The following is a 19,346-nucleotide window of genomic DNA, read 5'->3' as shown; positions in this document are numbered from 1 at the left end:
TTTTGTTATTTTTTTTTGTTTTGGTTTTTGGCTCACTGTCAAGTTCAACTTGACAGATCACCTTCAAATTAATTTAACACATACACGTGTACAAAACTTGCAAAAACTTTGGCTCCCACGTGAGCTGGCCCTCAAGCCCTTCACCAGAACAGCTGCGCTAGGCTGACCACTTCCAATTGCAACATACCGTTTGGCTTAGTAATCCCTGGCGCACCTCATACTGAGATAATTTAGCAGCCTATTAAAATGTCCACCACTCCTACTTTTTAAAGGTGTTTGTTTGGTTCTATCCAAAGGGCCATTAAGATATTGGAAAAAAAGAAAACCCATCTCTGAGGTGTGGGCCACAGCATCAATCCCGAGGAATCTCTCCTTTGATTATAAAAGCACTGAATTGTGCAGGTCACCAGGCAACAGCCCAGTTACTCTAAAATAGTTGCTGCTGGAGACTCCTTCATTTGGAATGGGTTTTGATGAACACTCAAGAGATCATTTCATACTTTTTATCCGTATATTCACTTCTTTTAAACCATAGTTTTTTTAAAAAAGTGATCAATTATTTTCAACCAAATCTCATAAAATGTATTTCATCCTCTCATGGAAAACTGAAGGCAGACTGGCAATATAAATGGCTTTATGGGATAACCTGCTACATATATTTTCAAACAATTTATGTATAGGACTTGATGTGTCTAAACGTCCAGAAACATAAGAGGCACCTGTTTCCAGGACCTCTTTAAACCAAGCCAGGCCCTCCAACGCTGGGTTGCTTTTTTCTTGGTATTTCCATTCCATGTGAAAACATTTAATCCAGGTCCTAACCCTCAGCTGTCCCACGAGTACGTGAATTACAGATCCTTGCACATCTGAAGTACTTTCTTGCCGCTTTTTTTGGTTTTCCTTTGTTTTGTTTATGCTACACAACTTCCCTCCTTCCTTCCTACCCTTGGCTCCCCAGGGCTTTTAGAGATGGGCTAACCACGAATCATGTCCTCCTGCAGCAGCAATGGAGACCCAGAGCCAGGACCCTCCCTCTGCTCCTGGCCAAAGGGGATGAAAGCAATAATGGCCATCTTAAACAGCACTGCTGTTCGCGGCGCAGAGATCTGGGAAACACCCTTGAATTCAGATAGCGAGCAAATTTAGCTGCCGCTTAAGTGACACACAGCTGCTCTGCATGGGAGCAGAGTCACTGTCTCCCAGAAGGCAATGGCCCTCCACAGTTTAGCCTCTGCAGAGGGCCTCCCATTAGGTTGTCCCCCATGCATGACAGTCACTCTGAGAGCTTTGCCCATGCACTCGCCACCCTCAGAGCATTCCATACAGGGCAAGTCCTTAGCAGATTTAAGTGATTCAAATGTTTCCCCTCCCCAAGTGTTCTTTTCAAGGGCCGTTTGGATTCCAGGGGCCACTGCTAACCTTAATAACTGACATTCTTTCCATTTCTTGCCTTCCTGTGGTGAGTGGCGATTTTGAAATCTCCACTGATGAATTTGTCAAGTTCTGATCTAAATTCAGGGCCAGAATGAACACTTGGTAGGCAAAAACTAAGCCTCCCCCGAAAAAAAGTTTGAGCTTGATAAATCCTCAAAGTGTGACAAGCCCCTCTGGATTTAAATGCCTTTGCCCAGCAGACCACTGACTTGTTCACTCCCAGTCTCCACTTAATTTTTTTTCATGGGAATGATTTGCTATAAACAGAAGAGCAAGCTCTTATGGGGCACTTCATATCAAAGCGCTTTTTTAATGGCACTCGGTATGTCAACCACTCCGGGCTGGGGCACTTTACTCATCAGCTTGAGTTAAATTAAGGCAGCAAGAGACAAGTGCTTTTCCCAAGGCCTCTGAGTGGAGGGTGGAGTCCAGGCGGGGTCCTAAGCTGGTCGAGGCTTAGAGAGACAGACAGACTCGGATGACCATCCCACAGAACCATGGCAGGGGGTTGAAGCAAAGGTTGTGCAGCCAGAGAGATGCTTGAGTTCAACTCTGCCTCTGAATTTCTGAATTTCCTAGCTCTGCGTCCTTGTTCCGGTTACTTGACTTTTTTTTGTTGTTTTGTCTTTTTGGTCACACCGTGTGGCATTTGGGATCTTAGCTCCCCGACCAGGGATCGAACCCGCACCCCCTGCATTAGAAGTGTGGAAGTCTTAACCACTGGACCGCCAGGGAAGTCCCCGGGTTACTTTACCTTTGCAATCTATTTTCCTATCTACAAAGTGAAGGTAATAAATCCGACTTGAAATGCAAGAGAATACTGGTAAAGTGCCCTGAGGGACAGCGCCTGGTTCTTAGTGTGTGCTCAATAAATGGTGACCATTACAGCTTTCTGTCGTGTTGGCATCCTTGTCGCTAATGCTTCCTATGTGACTCCGTTAATGAATGTAGAGCCTGAAGACCTCTGTTGGCTCAGCTCACAGAAAGTCAAGGAGCTTTAAAAGTTGAAAAAACACTTGTTTAAGATGCATTCTTGTTCTCTGAAAGGCAGTAAACCAAGAAAATGTGCTCCATTTCCAAAAGGGATTTCAAACAAAGGCCCTTTGAAACAGATGAGACTGGCAACACTTTCCTCTGTAAGTAAAATTAAGGTACAGTAATAACAGAAGCCGGTTTCCTCTAGTCTTACAGTAGGGGGAGGGGAGAGAGAGAGAGAGTGAGAGTGAGGGGGGGGAGGGGAGGGGAGGGGAGGGGAGGGGGAGGAGAGATTAACCGGGAATCCAAGAGTCCCTGGTGGTAAATTCTAGGCGGGAGAGCCTTTGTCTTCATTCTGTTAGAAAACTCCCAATTAAATGAAAGCTTTGGAAAAACACACCCAGATTTTTATCATTGAGGCTGTAGCTTAATTCTGAACAAACCCCACCCCACCCCCGGTTTCTGATTCATGTTTTTCTAAGTGTAAATGAGCCCTTCTGAGTGCCACCACCTCAATTTCGGGAAGTGGGGCCAGGTATCTGCACCATAATTAGCTCCCCAAGAGATTCTCAGGCACCCCAAGGTTTGAGAACCACCAGCCTGAACGTCCTAGGAGAGGAAGAGGTGGGAGAGGGAACACCTCGGAGACTTGGAATTACCACTTGGTCTGAATGGAAATAGTTTACACTGACATTGTCACAAATCCAAGAGATCTGGGGTAAATGGTTTCCTCATTTCTCCTCCATAAATCAGCGTGGATGTTCTTGGCCAGCTCTCTCCTTGCAGGGTGGGCAGCTGTGAGTCAGCGAGGGGCTTACCTCCTCCCTCATCTCCTAAACTCGTCCTGCCTTTTACAGATGCAATTCTTTCCCTGTCTGCCTCACAGATAATTATTTTAGCAGACAAGCTCCGCGCCTGAAGAAAACAGGATATATTCTTGAAAGTAATTATTGTACTGAAATTTAGTGGGAAAAGGCCCTCCTTCGGTCCCAGGTGTTTGAATCAAATCAGCTAGTGAAGCGGGCTACCATTTAGTTTAGTTTGCCAGTTAGCAAAGCTTGAGCTATAAGAGTTTAAGATGTCATTTCAGAGAATGTGGGAACAGCAAAGGTTTTTTTTGTGATCCAGGCCATATTCACAAGTTTTCGTCTCAGTGATTTGACGGCAGAGATGGGGGTGGGAGTGCCATAAATCTAAGCTTCTTTAGACTCTTAAAACATGGGCATTTCATTACATAAATCTTTCCCCTCATATATTTGTTCGAAAGACCCACAAATGCAACAAAACAAAGAAAACTTTCATTTAGAATGCTCAAGGAAACCTTTTTTTAAAGAAAAAACACCTAGGAGAAGATTTCCATTGGCTCACACCACAAATCTTAGCTTCCTTCGAATGGTATGACGAGAAAAAATGTTTAAGGCATAAGAGTGCTACATATATAAAATGGAAGAGAAAGATAACTCAGCCATCTCTTTTCTGAGATTAGTAAAATTATCCAAAACTTAAAAAAAGAAAAGACAACCATGAAATTGTCACACCATTTTAAAAGAATAGTAGCTTAAAGTCAGAAGATAGTTTTCCTAGCACAGCCTTCACCTGTGTGTTTGAGAAAAGGCAAATCGGAAACACTGATACCCCCCAAATCCACATTATGAACAGCATTCTACTTTAGGACACCTTGTGATTTTTCAGTCAGTTTTCATGTCATAAGAAATGTATTGATAGCAGTCATTAAAGTGACTATTGGACATCATACACAAACATTTCCACTTTTGGACAAACTTTGCGTCAACACGGAGAACAAAGAAGGCTCTAAACATCTGATACACAATTTTAGCTAACTGTACTATCAGAGGCGGTGCTTAAAATGCTGGAAGATATTTGCTGTGTGCTCTAGGGTGAAATGGAAAATTTAAGAGAAGCTATCATGGTAAAAACAGTAGGAATGAGATATGCAGGCAAACAAATAGCAAGAAAATGCATCCAGCATCAACTACACACTCTCCTTCTACAGAAAATGCTAAAACTTACTTATATGAGCTATATAAGCATTAGGTTCAGAAGATAAAAGTCACTTCCTACTCACCCAGAGGATCCACCAACCTCCTCCTTAGAGAGGGTTCCTGCACTGAAAACTAACCACCTCCTTACCTGCAGCTGGTTACTTAATTTTAATATGTAGTAGCTGCAGTGCCCCCACCACCACCTCCGTTCAAATCTCTGGCTACAATTATTCCTGCCTAAAAGAGCAAATGCAAGAGTAAGCTTTTGTTTCTCTCTCTAGCAGCTATCAACTAAAATAATAAAATTCCACAAACTTCCAAATTTTATAACGAACTGAGCTTATACTTAAAAAAAATCAAAACTTCAATCAACTATATATGTGGTCTCCACACTGCATCCAAGTTCACTTGTATGTTAGTTGCATGGAACTTGAAACGGATATTTCCTCTCCAGAAGTAAAGCTACATCTGGTAGGTGGGCTCCTTAGCCAGACTACAAATCATTTCAGTCAAGTGGCTGAATCGTAGTACTAGCTGTACTGCCTTGAGTTCAGGGAGCTGGGAACCATGCAAGTCAGAAGGGAGGAGAAAACATCTCTAAAAACCACTCTGAAATAAGCAGTTTGCTCTGGTTATTTCACCACTTCCAGCACCCAACTCGCATCTACACGGGCCCCTAAAAAGTGAGCTTGCCCTCCTGACTTCTTTCCGTCTCCTCAGGATCCTGCCTGTTTTCACCAATGGACTCAAGTGAAACTTACAGACCTTCCCTCCACTTAAATCACAAAGAGCTGCTAATCTTCACTAGGTGTCAGTTTGAGTCACTGGACTTCCTTTTAACTCACACCAACGTGTAAATGACTGATGGTGCTTTAACCGTCCCAGAAGAATTTGCATTTTGAGCAAAGGATATTATCACCACCTGAACTGAGGATTTGTTTGGGGCGGTGGGGTGGAGGTCAGCGTCGGTTTCCAGGGCTTGTTCACTTCTGAACCTGTTTGCTGAAAGCTCCAGAAGTTTTCAGAAGAGCGAGACAAGGGCATGCAGGTGTGGGTCCTGTTAGTCCTGTTAATACCCTACAGCAGGGGAGTGAGGGCTTTGGCGGGGATCAGAACCGTCAATGCAGTTGGAAAATAGGCAAATCCTCAGGCCCAAGAGTCAAATTTGGAGGTCCAGAGTGGGGCCCAGGAACCTGCACTTTTAAGCACTCCATGTGATTCTGACTTCAAAGACGTTGAGAGGCAATAATCTGAGTATTTTAAAAATTATATAATTATACTCTAGCTACATAATTTTCTATAGGATACTTAACATACTAAATTCTACCTAAACTGCTAAGTAAAAACAAAACAAGCAAAATGGCTTCCCTAACCTATCAAGATCCTTTGAATTGTACCTAGTCAATAGTTTCAGGTTCCAAACCTACATTCCTTCTCAATAGTTCTTAAATTGAATGCCAAACACTTTCACACGTAGATAGATCTAAGAAAACATATACAAACACACACACATTTGGAGGTACACTGAAGATTTCAAATTAAGGGGTCAAATGTATATTATCAACTTACTACTTTCAACATTTGAACCTCAGTTAAGGCCCAAATTTCTTTTTCTTTTAATTTTTATTTTATACTGGAGTATATAGTTGATTAACAATGTTGTGTTAGTTTCAGGTGTACAGCAAAGTGATTCAGTTATACATATATATGTATCTATTCTTTTTCAAATACTTTTCCCATTTAGGTTATTACTGACTATTGAGCAGCCTTCCCTGTGCTATACGGTAGGTCCTTGTTGGTTATCTATTTTAAGTAGAGCAGTGTGTACATGTCAACCCCAAACTTGCAATCTATCCCTCCCCCCACCCTTCCCCCCACTCCCCTCCCCCATAACCATGAGTTGTTCTCTAAGTCTGTATGTCTCTTTCTGTTTTGTAAATAAGTTCATTTGTACCATTTTTTTAGATTCCACATATAAGCGATACCACATGATATCCATGCTGCTGAAAACTAAGGCCCAACTTTCTTACTTTTCAAACACTAAGTTGGCATGAAATATGAAAATATAAAAAGTTAATAGAAATAATTATCACTGAGGAAATCCTTAGATTTGATTTCCTAAAGTAAGACAAGCCTTGAAATTTTCTTGTGCCTATGATAGGCCTAAATTAAAATTCCAACAACCCCTGCACATCAAGGTACTCATTTAACAAAAAGATCAAATTAATATTATGGTAGGTCTTAACCTCAGAATTTCCTGAAATGATTGCTTAAAATGTCAACCTTTATTTGCTATTAATACCTTTACATTTGAATATTTATAATTACTCTTTTTTATGTGTAGAATTCTTATTCTTGAGAGTTGGGACCCTTTTTCAAACCTCTATTCAAGGAAGTACAAAGCAGCTGACTAGTTTTCTTACTAATCTTTTTTAAAAAAAGCAGCATTCAACAGGTAAGAGCTCAACTTGACGTTAATGGCAAAGAGCAGCGTTCTCAGGAGTCTACCTTGAGCTTGAAAACCGTACCTTATCCTTGTGATTGGTTTCTGCATTTCCCAAACCCAACCCTTTCAACTGGTCCATGCAAGCCTAGTTAAAATACTCTGTAATTCTTCTATTTCAAGGGAAATTATCTGCAGAGTCCTTTCCAGTCTTTCCTTTTTCCTCTAGTGGGTGGGAGGAACTGAGTGTAGATATGAGAAAGACAGGACAGGAACTCTGTCTGCCAAAGGGAAGAGAAAGATGATCTGGATTCCCCCTACCCAGTTAGGTATTTTACATCTGCATGTAACAAACTGAGATACTTACAGTAGGTACAAGACTTATTTTTTGTCACTGCCATAGTGCAGATGATTTAAACAAAAGTATTAATAGCTTCTTTCTCCCTAACTTTGTACGTTATTTAACCAATGCAGAGCAAGATGCTTCAGGATGCTTTTTAAATGTTAAGCTTCATGTGAAAAGTCACTGGAACTTACATATGGTCGGCCCTCCGTAAGGCAGGTTCCGCACCTGTGGGTTCAATCAACGGCAGACTGAAAATATTCAGGAAGGGACTTCCCTGGTGGTCCAGTGGTTAAGAATCCGCCTTCCTAATGCAGGGGACACAGGTTCGATCCCTGGTCAGGGAACTAAGATCCCACATGCCGTGGGGCAAGTGAGCCCGTGTGCCACAACTACTGAGCACGTGGGCCACAACTAGAGAGAGGCCCGTGTGGCACAACGAGAAGTACCGTGCCACAACTAAGACCCAATGCAGCCAAAAATAAAACAAATAGTAAAAAACAAAACAAAACCAAAAAAACTCAGGAAAATAAATGCCAGAAAACTCCAAAAAGCAAAACTTGAATTTGCTGCATGCTCCAGCAACTATTTACATAGCCTTCACATTGTGTTATTATAAGTAGTCTAGGAATGATTTACAGTATACAGGAGGATGTGTGCAGATTATATGTAAATACCATGCCATTTTACATAAAGGACTTGAGCATCCTTGGATTTTGTTATCCTGGAGGAGACACGTGTCCTGGAACCAATTCCCTGCTAATACTAAGAGCTGCCTTATTTACATCCCAACTTTATTTTTACTCTGTAGCTAAAGTAACTGCAGTACGGCGGGGTTAAAGTCAGTAATTTGGCCTTTACAAAGCACTCAACACTTGCAAATATACTTTTCCAGGTCCTTCCCCCACCTCCTCCACTTACCTCTGATGTAGCATTTTCAAGCTTCTAAATAGTTCAAGAAATTTGAGCTGGAGGAAAAAAGTGATCCTACAAATACCCCCAGGTACTGTGGGTAGTTGGCCAATCAGTCCAAGGTTAGACAGCATGTTAAATATTGAGCTAAAATCAATCCTTGAGTTTCTGGTTCACTTTAGTTGGATACCCTCTTCGATGGTTCTAAAATTAGTAGTTAATAACCACACTCAGTTGTACAGTGGCCAAGGTTTGTGGGTAAAAAAAAAAAAAATGAAGAGCACTGAGACATTCATTCCATCAACAATGACACCTAATACAGTGCCCCTCTGTAACACGGACATAGCAATCACACCATTCTTCTGGGGACCAGGAAGAGACTGGATAAAAGACACCAGAGGAGAACCTCAGGAAGTCCTGGGGGACTCTGGCCGTGAAGGGAGCACTGGTGTTCAAGCACACAAGTTCATGGAGCAAGAAAAACAAAAATACTCACATCTACTCCCCAGACCCCATCCTCAAAGGCTAGTATAAAAGTAAGAAAGGGCTGGGTCAGCTTAATAAATTTTCATCTGTCTTTAGTTGCTTTGTTAAAAATAATATGCCTAAAAGTCTGCAGATGAGGTAAGATGTTGTTGAAAAGAGGCATGTTCCATATAGATCTCTCGAGCATTCCTAACACTGCCAAAGCGTCCTTAAATCTTCCGGGAGACAAAACAGTCTCCTAGAGGGAAAAAAGTCTCTAATAGAGCTATAGCTGTGATTTGCTTTTATTCCTAGGGTTTTTTTCCCCACCTCAGGTATTTAAAATCATATCAGAAATAAACATCATACCAAAAATAAATGATTTTTTGTCAAATAGTAGAAAGTCACTGAACTGAACTTTCCCTAACAACTAGCATATAAAGTTGTCGATCCGTCTTGCATTAGCAAAAACGAAAATATGAATAAAAATAAGAAAATGAAACCAAAGAGAAATACTATTAAGAGGAAAAACAAAGACAAAATTCAAATTTACTTTGAAAAATCTGATTTTATTTTCTGAATCAAAAAGAAGTGTATTCGTGTTAAATTTAGAATGTTTAACTGTCCATTGATCTCTCAAAATACTTTCCAAATATTGTTGACAGTGCTCAGAACTGTGTAAAAGTTAACATCCAATACCACATTTTAAAGAAAAAAGTTTATATGCAGGGCCTATTTCTAAGAAACCCTTCTCAAAGGTCAAGGCATTGGCAATTCTAATTTTAAAAGGAAAGAACTTTAATTATTGGAAATTTAAGTGACAAAGGTTTTCAAGAGCTATATATCAGATCTCTTCTAAAACAGAAAAAAGTTTAATTTCTGAGGGACTCATACCTGACAACTCCAATTAAACATGATACTTCCCCACCCCACCCCCAAATTACTAAATGCATTATTTCACCTTGGAATAGGAAAATTATAAAATGTAATTTAAAAACTATACTCTTTCTATATATTAATACATCATTTTAACTGTCATGTTTGCTAGCAGAATTATAAAATTAAAACCAAATTCTACATTCAAGGGACAAATGACAAATGCTTTCACTGCTTTATTTAAGAGTCTATCCCATTCTTTGTTGTCTTCTACCCCCATATTTTAAAATCATGACCAAAGGTCAGAAGTCAATCCATTTACCTGAAATGAACAACTAGTAGATACTGGTCCTACATCTGTGTCCTTTAACAACTCAGTATTCAAAAGGCTGGGGGGGGATTTATAAGGACATGACTTAGGAACACTTTAGAATTCCAAAGTGACTCTGATACCCACGTCCCTAAAATCTAACAGACGTTATTCATAGGCTATTCACGTGTACTGAAGCATGTCCAGCATGCAGGCGAACTTCTTTTACTTGTTCAAATTGAGGTAAAACAGACAAAAAATACATAATATTAACAGAAGCTGCATAATTAAAACTAACTTTCTTTTGCTGCTTATTTCATATAAACTGATTTTTAAGTTTCTTCACAAAAAAAGATATGCTATAGCCAATAATTTCTCCAATTTCAGTCACCAAAAAAAGTACGCTTCTTCTTTCAAAGTCGTTATTAGTAAAGAATGTTTTGAAATGAAGAAAAACGTTTTTCTCCAGAATTTGCATTTTGTACTTAGAGTGATACAATTTCTTATTACTTTATTTTTCAAATTTAGAAGGAATTCAAGTCTGGGTACTATTTGATATTTTTTCAGATACCAAGCAATACCGACAGGATTCATAAATATGGTTTTCTGACAGGTAAGTCGGCTAATATTTACAAAATACCAACAACTCTTCTTTCAAGCTTAAGATGGCTGAGATTTAGTAGTTATGATGAGTTTTTCAGTACAAATACGCATTTAAATCTTGATTTTTTTTGGCCAACATTTTAAATAGTCAAATTTTACTCCACTTCCAGGTTTTAAATGAAAACATAGCAACAAAAAAAAACTAGTGAAAATTACCCAACTGGCACAAGTCCCATATTTCAATGTTATTTTTAACCCAATAATTATAACCTACTGCCAGTAATTATTTATATGTATCTACTTGTTTTTATTAAATAAGCACTGGTCGGTTATATAAAAGAATTTTGCAAGAATGGTACTTGGCACTGGGTTACCTTAATGCTTCTGGTATTAATAGAAGCACTTAGAAAAATACCAGCTCTTAAGCACTTTTTGTCTGTAATTTGAATTTCCAAAAGCTTTTTTTCAATGTTACTTTTCCATTGGTAGATTCTAGGGAGTTTAGTCCCAGTTGATATGGTTGATTTTAAAAAACAAATAAAAAATCCCTAAGTCACATAATGATGGGACACTACACTTGCTTTTTTACAGCATATGGAAACAGTTCCAGGCAGACCAAAAGTAGAAGAAAACCTGCCAAATCAAAGTATTGTAAATAAAGTTCATCTTACGTACCCCAGAGCAGAAAAGCTCAAAAATCAAAAAATTAAAATCAAAACCCCACCCCTTCCCTCCACGCAAAACCCCAACCCCAAACACTTTAGTTCTGAGCCTACCATTTCCCTAAAATGTTAATACCAGAAGCTTTAAGGTACTTAAAGCCGCAGCAGTAACGGTAGAAAGCGCCACACCACAGGGGAAACGCCACAAAGGGTTCAGCAGCCGCCCACTCAGTCCTCACCACCCCACCCCGATAACACATAAAAGCTCCTGTGGAAGTTTTTTTTTCTGATGCTAATAAAGGCATACCACCTAGTGTGCTAAAGACTAATACTAGCAGCCTTAGAACAGGAAAGTGAAAATAGGAAGCCTACAGGAATGATCTAAATGCCTACTTAGGAGAAACAGAGCAGCAGACAGGACCCTGGCCCTCTTGTGTTTGCAGGGAAGTGGTGGAATTAAGCAGTCAGATTTACCCACATCAACACAAATTTAACAAAACTTCTGCAAGACACCAGAATAAAACCTGACCTTTCCAGTCAAAGGGCACAGAGAGGCCTCATCCATGTCCTGGAGTTGAATGAGTTCAAAGATTGGTAATAAAAGAAAAAAGAAAGCATTAGGGGCGTGATGGGAACCAGCTTCGCAGTTTATCGAACAGTCACCCCAAGTTTCTCCAGCACACGAACACCCTTTTCTTGGTATTCCTGTCGGGTCATCCAGAAGTTGTCTTTGTCCTTCATGATGTCCGCTAGAACTGCGCCACCCAGGAATACCATGTGCTTTCTGCGGGGTGGGTCTTCAATGCGGATCTTGAATTTCTAAAGGAGAAAGAGGAGATGATAAAACGTCACACGCATGGCGCTTTCTGCTTTATGAAAATGACTTTTTCTTATATTCTCTTGTTGAATTCTCACAAAGGTCCTGTGATGTAAGTATCTCAGTTAGAGAGAGAAATTTTGTAATTTGCCCAAAACTCACAGCCAGGAGATCACACATCCATCCCAGTGTGCTTAGAACAGTCGCAATGTACACCTGTGGCCCCATCGTTAACTACACTCCTTGTCACTCTCAAAAGCAGCCTGATTTGAACAATGAATTCCACGCTCGCCCTATCAAGAGCCCAAGTACCAGAGCCCTGACTGTGACAGGTTTCCCACTAATGGGCAAATCACCTGGCCAGCTGTCAAATGAAGAGTTGGGATAAGAGGACTGCTATAGTTTCTTCAAGGTCTCACGCCCCTATGATTGTAGTCCCATGCAACAGAGTAAGCTTTAAGTTCTCTCTTTATAAGCAAAGCTCACTTTCTATTCTCTCAAATCCAAACGAAATGTTCTCAAAATAAACAAGGCCAAACACGGTCAAAATAAATTATGAGGATGTTGGGAAAAATGAACACAGTAACCAAAATTAAAGACAAGCAGGAGAAGTTTTATACTCTGCAGCCACTATTAACTGTCTAACAAGGACAGACCTCCATCTGTATGGTCAGTCAACACCTGAAAGAGAAACCTCAAAATGAAGTAGCAGTTTTATTTACAAAGTCACAAATCCCGCAAAAAGACTCAAAATAACTATATGTCATTCTACATTGTCTTTACGTGACATAAATGAACTGTAGGATCTGTCATAACACATGACATAGAAAAACATCCGTCTACTTATTAATTCCGAGGCTAACCTACTGTTCTAACTGTTCTAGTTACTTTTTTACTCTTTGGCAGGGGTCAGCAAACTTTTTCTGCAAGGGACCAGAGAGTAAGCACTTGAGGCTCTGCAGGTCTCGCTGGCAATCCCTAAAGGCAGCCAGAGACAATATGTGACGATAGGCAACATATTATGTGACAAAAGAATGGGTCTGGCTGTGTTCCAAAAAACTTTATAGAACAGCCAGGTTTGGTCCAGGGCTGTGGTGTGGCAGCCCCGCTCTCAGGGACACCTGGCTAGCCCCTGAGGACACCACTGCCCTGCAGCTTTCTCAACTGGCTGCTGTTTCTCTCTCTCTCACGACCTGCCTAACTCTGGAGGTGGGTAACAGTAATTCTTGTTCACTGTTCTCTCCCTCCTCCCTGCAACTCCACAGCCCCTCAGAAACTCATCCTATCTGACTATCCCATCCACCACCCCCCTTTGCCCAGGGCAGCTACAGATGCCCAGGTTATTCCTCCTCATTCGTGCTCTGTGGTGCGTGTGCATGCTCTCTCCACCATGTCCTGACATCATCCTCAGTGACCCTGTCTTTCTCTCCCTCACTCGGCAGAACACCAACTCAGGTGATCAACCCTCTTGCTCCGCCCCTGCCCTCAAGCAACTGAACGCGTGTCAGAGAAACTCAACATCTACCTTTACACGGTACCTCAGCCGAGCCCCTCAGTGCCGCTCGGCAATCCTGTGACATTTCTCTTCTCTCTCGCACTCTCCGAGACACCACTTCACACCTCCTCATCTATTTCATAAGCCTCTACCAGCTCCTCCGTCCTCTCAGAGCCTCCTAACCTGTCTTGTGACTTCACCTTTCCTCCTCCCTTCCCTCAACAATCTATTCACCACCCAGACTTAATGATCCTTTAAACAAGTCAGATCCTACCATTTCTCTGCGCAAGATCCTCCTTCCTCAGTAGGAGGAAAGCCCAACTCTTCGCCGTGGCTGAGTAAGGCTTACATCCTGACTACCTTTCTGAGCTCACCTCCCAGCTCCGCCCTCGCTCACTCTGCTCCAGCCACTCCTGCACAACTCCCGCCAACGTGGGGCTCTTCCTGCCTGGAAGATTCTTCCCCCCCGAGAGTCAGGCTGCCCACTGGCTCACTCCCTTCAGGTCTTTGCTCAAAAGTTATCTTATCTCACAGGAGTCCTTCTCTGATCACACTACACAAAGGAACACACTGTCTCCCCCAATCACTACCCACTCTCTAGCCCCTAACCTGACTTCTCCATAGCGCTTACTACTACTGATATCTTATTCACAGACTAAACGTGGGGATTTTTGGTTTTGTTCACCACTGTTTTGCTTCTCCCACCATCTAGACAAGTGTTTGGCACCTAGAAGGAGTTCAAGAAGCATTTGCTAAATAATCATCTGAGACTGATTTTAAATTATATGTATACTCAAAGTCAGACAAATGAGTGAAGTACTGAGACAACATGGCTCCTTTTGAGTCTTTTAATTTGTTTAATGTATGAGCCCATACACAATGTAATTTCAACAATTTGAGTCACAAATAAAAGATGTGACATAGTGTCTCTAATACATACAGCACTCTGTAGGATGTAATCTCATTATCTAAACTGATCAAAGTTGGTGAGATGAACCTCAGAGATTAATTTAGAATTAAACAACTCTCAATTTAGTGCATCGTATGTATAGTGTACTTCACACAGTCCAGGATTTGTAGAAAAAAAATCAATGCCAAATAACCACCAACTATTACATACTAGTTCAAAAATTTCTTCCTACTCTACACACCAACAACTACCAATTAAAGTCTGTTTCAAGAGCTATGATAGTTGACAGGGATGCAAAAGAATTGGAGACACGGTGTTGTTTACAATCTGATTGGGGAGATAAGACATATGCAAGAAACAGCCAGAAAATAACTCAGAGTCAGAAACATGAGACAGTCCAAGAGTAGCACTGAATGCTGACTACATATTAAAAAAACAAGCTAAAAAAAGCCAAACAAACCTAAGGGGGCCTTTCTCTCTCCATAGTACAACAGGTTCTTCCCATGTACTTACAGGCACCTCTGGTTCCAGGCTGTTTGTTACAGATGAACCAAAACATCTGGCCCTGGACCCAGTTGCCTCGATACACTGAATACAGAGGTGCCCGGGCACTAGGACCGCTCTGAGACAAAGCTCATCTTGCACCATTTACTTCTTCCTACCTCTTCACGGCTACACTAGACTGCATTAGGAATTTGTTTAGAACGACTTCTTGCTCCCTCTGGTGGCTGTCAAGATTCACAAGCTATTTTACAGGGTTTTAAAAGTATGTTAACAGTTGGATTATTGATTGATACTTACAGAAAGTTTTTCCACATCTCCCTTCAACACTCGTTCTAAGTAAAGCTGTTTAAGCTCTCGTTCCAACCGTGATGGCAGCCCAGGGTACATAGTAGACCCTCCAGAAAGCACAATGTGCTTATAGAATTCAGATCTAGAAAGACACAATAGGTATTCATTAGGGGTTTCAGATTAGGAAAACAGTATCTCAGAGTTGCTTTTATTTACATCAGCCTCAGGTGGTTGCTGGGAGAATTAAATAAAATTCAACATGTAAACCACAGGGCTGAATGTCTGCTATTACTACTGTTAATAGATAACAAACCCTCTTGATTATTAGCATTTTGATGATAATACTTCTAAAGCATGTAACATTTTCTTGCAAATGTAAATGAGTCTTTTAGTAATGACCAGTTTACATTACAAACTTGCAGTATTTGGACTGTGCTATCACAGTGCTTCCATGGAGCCACTTAGATGTGGTGGTTTACTATAATTAACCATATCCTACCACGATTCCAGTTCTTGCTTTTGAATTTTTCCATTTGTCTTTTGTAGTTTTCCCTTTTGTTCCTTTGCTTTGAGGCTGTCAGCTATTATTTTTGGTTAGATTGATGTGTTTGCTTTTTAGAGCAGACCTCGCTTTCTTCCTTAAATATGCTGTTGGTCATGATACCAGATAATCAAATCTAAAATAACTGCATATGTAGTAGAAGTAATATCATCTGAGTGAGGGTCTGAGGAACTCTTCTCCTAGTAAAACTCAGGAGCTAAGTCACATCCATCTTGGCCTCATTCAAACTCACTTCCAGGTTTTTACTTACTTTCAGGTTCTCAAGGGCTCAGGCTATTATAATTCTAGCTTCTAGAAGAAGTTCTGTATTGTATTTAATTGCAGAAGTATGCACACGAGTGTGACGTAAACTAAGCAGTTGAGGTATAGCTACATGTGGTATGTGCCCATGAGCATTTATTTTTCTTTTCTTTTTTATTTTTTTAATTAATTAATTTTTATTTATTTATTTTTGGCTGCACTGGGTCTTCGTTGCTGTGCAAGGGCTTTCTCTAGTTGTGGCGAGCAGGGGCTACTCTTTGTTGCGGTGCGCGGGCTTCTCATTGCGGTGTCCTCTCTTGTTGCAGAGCACGGGCTCTAGGCGCGTGGGCTTCAGTAGTTGTGGCTCATGGGCTCTAGAGCGCAGGCTCAGTAGTAGTGGCGCACGGACTTAGTTGCTCCGCAGCATGTGGGATCTTCCCGGACCAGGGCTCGAACCCGTGTCCCCTGCATTGGCAGGCGGATTCTTAACCACTGCGCCACCAGGGAAGCCCCCCATGAGCATTTACATGTATGCTTTCAACACACAGGACACGCAAAACAAAATTTGAGTTGTGCTGCTTTCCAATGCTAGCAATGTGGAGAGGGTACTGAACCTAACTCCAGTGCTTTAGGAACACCAAAACTTTAATCACTACCAACAGGAATGCACTTTTAAATATAATTTTCCTATTACTGATCATTAAATCAAGGGACAAAAGCATCTACCCAATCCCTACCATGAGAATTTATCATAATTATGAAGTCTAGATTAGACTTTTGATCATCTTCCATTAGATTTATAGCTTTTTATAAGCCAATTGCTATTTTTATTAATTTCCATTACCAGCCTGTTCCCCAGCCAGCCCACAAAAATTAGCGGGTTATTTCATTCAGGGTTAAATAAAGAAGTAGGCAAACACTTGCTTAATAAAATGCTTCTGAGTGAATTTCTCAATAACTTGAGTATAAAGGAGAGCTTTCTAACTATGACTCAAACTCTAGATGCAATAAAAGATTATAAATCTTTTTATATAACTAAATAAAAACAAAATTTTGTATGGCCAAAACACCATAAGCAAGAGACAAATGAAAAATGACAAAATGTCTGCAATAGATATCACAGAGCTAATATAAAAAGAACTTTTTCAAAAACTGAGAGAAAAAAATTCTTTTCAATTCCATAGAAGAACAGGCAAAAGCCATGAACAGATAATTCACCAGGAGAAGATATAAACATGGCCCTAGACATAGAAAAATATATTTAACTTCAATCTTAAGAGAAACGCAAATTAAAACTACATTAAGATATCATTTCTCACTCATTAGACTTGGCATAAAAGTAAAATGCTGACAAACTCTGTGAACAAGCTGTTGGGGACACAGGTGCCCTCATATATGACTGGTGGGAAAGAGAAAGGGTACAACTTTCATAGAAGGGAACTGAGCAATAACAAAACCACACACATTTATCCTTCAACCCAACTATTCCCCCAGACATTTTTTCAGAATATATATGTCCAACAATACAAAGATACAGTGTGCACAAGGTTATTAACTGCAGCGTTATCACTGCATTATCACACTGGAAAAAAGAATGCAACTGGAATAAAGAATAAGGACAACCCCTAGGAAGTGGCAGATGTAGAGAACAAACATGTGGACACCAAGGAGGGAAAGCAGGGTGGGGCGGGGGGGGGGGATGAATTGGAAGATTGGGATTGACATACATACACTAATATGTATAAAACGGATAACTAATAAAAACCTGCTGTATAAAAAAAAAGGCAGTTTTAGACATAAAAAAAAAAACTTGTTTAGAATACATTAAGTGAAAAAAGCAAAGTGCAAAAGAGTATTTACAGTATGCTACCTTTTGTGTCAGAAAATAAAAAACAGAGGGAGGAGGACCAGGGTGAAAGACAAGGGGTGGGGAGAGTGATACTTCTGAGTATACATTTTTGTATAGTTTTCACTACCTATTCAGAAAACAAAATTAAAGATGAGCCGGGAATATCCTGTGCCACAAAATAGAATGAAGTAGAATGTGCTCAAAAAGAGATGAGGGCACATCAAAGGACACAGGAGCTTGCTTGAAGGGGCTCTCACAGGCGAAATCAGGAACAATTTAGCACCAAAATGAAATAAGGCAGTAATAAATTATAATCCACCAAATAAAATCATGAGACCATACTGATAATAAACAAAACAAGGGAGAAAGGAAAAGGACTTCCTTATGCTAGAATGCCAACTAATAAATACAGAATGACAGAATTAGAAAAAAATCACCTTTTTGCAACCATCACAATAAAAATGGATTTCGGCAAGAATCATCAACAGACGCCAAAAGGGGTGGGGGGCAGAGTTTGATGAGGAACAGGAGATTTACACAGTCTCAAAGTATTTTCCCACAAATTACTTAAAAGTCAGGAAAGGAAAAAAAAAGAAAACGTAAACAGTGGAGAAAATAGGAAACTTCATTAAGAGTTTAACTCTAATATCACCAATTAGGAGCAAACAGACATCACTTCTGGATTTGATAACCTGAGAAGGACACATCACTTAAGGACTGTTCTAGCCAAAAATGCACAACCTAAATCTAATCATGAGAAAACATTCAAACCCAAATTGTACTCTGCAGAGATATCAATGTCATAAAAGACTGAGGAACTATAATAGATAAAAGGTGACTAAGAGACATGACGACTAAATACAATGTGTGACCTTAGATTTGATCCTTTACTGGAGAAAAGAAAAACTGTATAGAGGACATTATTGGGACAGTGAACAAAACTGAAATACGGATGGTAGATAAAAGTATGTCAGTAATCAATCCCCTGAACTCAATAATGCACTGTGGCTATAAGAGCATAGCCTCATTCCTAAGAAATACAAAGTGAATATTAAGGAGTAAAGAGGACTTAACGCATACAACCTACTCAAATGGCTCAAGAAAGAAAAGAGAGAGAGAGAGAGCACACAAACATGCAGAGTGTTAAAATCAGTAAAATGGAAAACTGGATAGTGTACAGGAGTTCTCTATTCTAGTCTTGCAACTTTCAACATTTAAACTATTTCAAAATAAGTTTAAAGAGGCATCTGAGACACAATGATATATGCTGTTCAACAACCAGTGTCACCCTATCAGAAACCTGAGTGAGACAATAGACAACTTGGTCATTCTAGCTATTTATATTCCATCTATTTCTGATAAATAACTTTGAAACAACCATTTCTAATGTACCTGGTATCGATGTCAGCTGCCTGGATTGTGTTAAAAAGCAATTCAGCAACACCTACTCCCTCAACATTGATCAAGTGAGGCTGAAACAAAGCTTCTGGTGCTTCAAATCTCTCTCCCCCAACTTTGATAATGCGGCCATCTGGGAGCTAGAAACCAAGAACAATCAGGTATCAGCAAAAGAGTTTAAAAGTTCCTAGTGTTCTTTAGATGTTAGTACTTATAAACTTATAAACACCTGTTCTAGAACCAAAATCCTTATCAGC

General features: G+C 40.2%; 1 protein-coding gene across 1 annotated transcript in view; it reads right to left on the bottom strand.

The window, feature by feature from the left end:
* Nucleotides 1-9,123: 9,123 nt before the first annotated feature.
* ACTR2 (actin related protein 2) overlaps nucleotides 9,124-19,346 on the bottom strand; it is a 35,602-nt gene continuing 25,379 nt past the window's right edge. The window contains exons 7-9 of the mRNA XM_068564039.1: nucleotides 19,084-19,229; nucleotides 15,050-15,182; nucleotides 9,124-11,845 (exon numbers count right to left, since the gene is read on the bottom strand). Coding sequence (XP_068420140.1) covers nucleotides 11,675-11,845; nucleotides 15,050-15,182; nucleotides 19,084-19,229 — 450 coding nt within the window. The 3' untranslated portion in view covers nucleotides 9,124-11,674. The remainder of the gene's footprint in view (nucleotides 11,846-15,049; nucleotides 15,183-19,083; nucleotides 19,230-19,346) is intronic.

The sequence above is a fragment of the Eschrichtius robustus genome, chromosome 15 (genome assembly GCF_028021215.1).
Source record: "Eschrichtius robustus isolate mEscRob2 chromosome 15, mEscRob2.pri, whole genome shotgun sequence".
Classification (NCBI taxonomy): Eukaryota; Metazoa; Chordata; class Mammalia; order Artiodactyla; family Eschrichtiidae; genus Eschrichtius; species Eschrichtius robustus.
The sequence above is the reverse complement of the archived record's forward strand: the minus strand, read 5'-3'. Positions and strand labels throughout refer to the sequence as shown.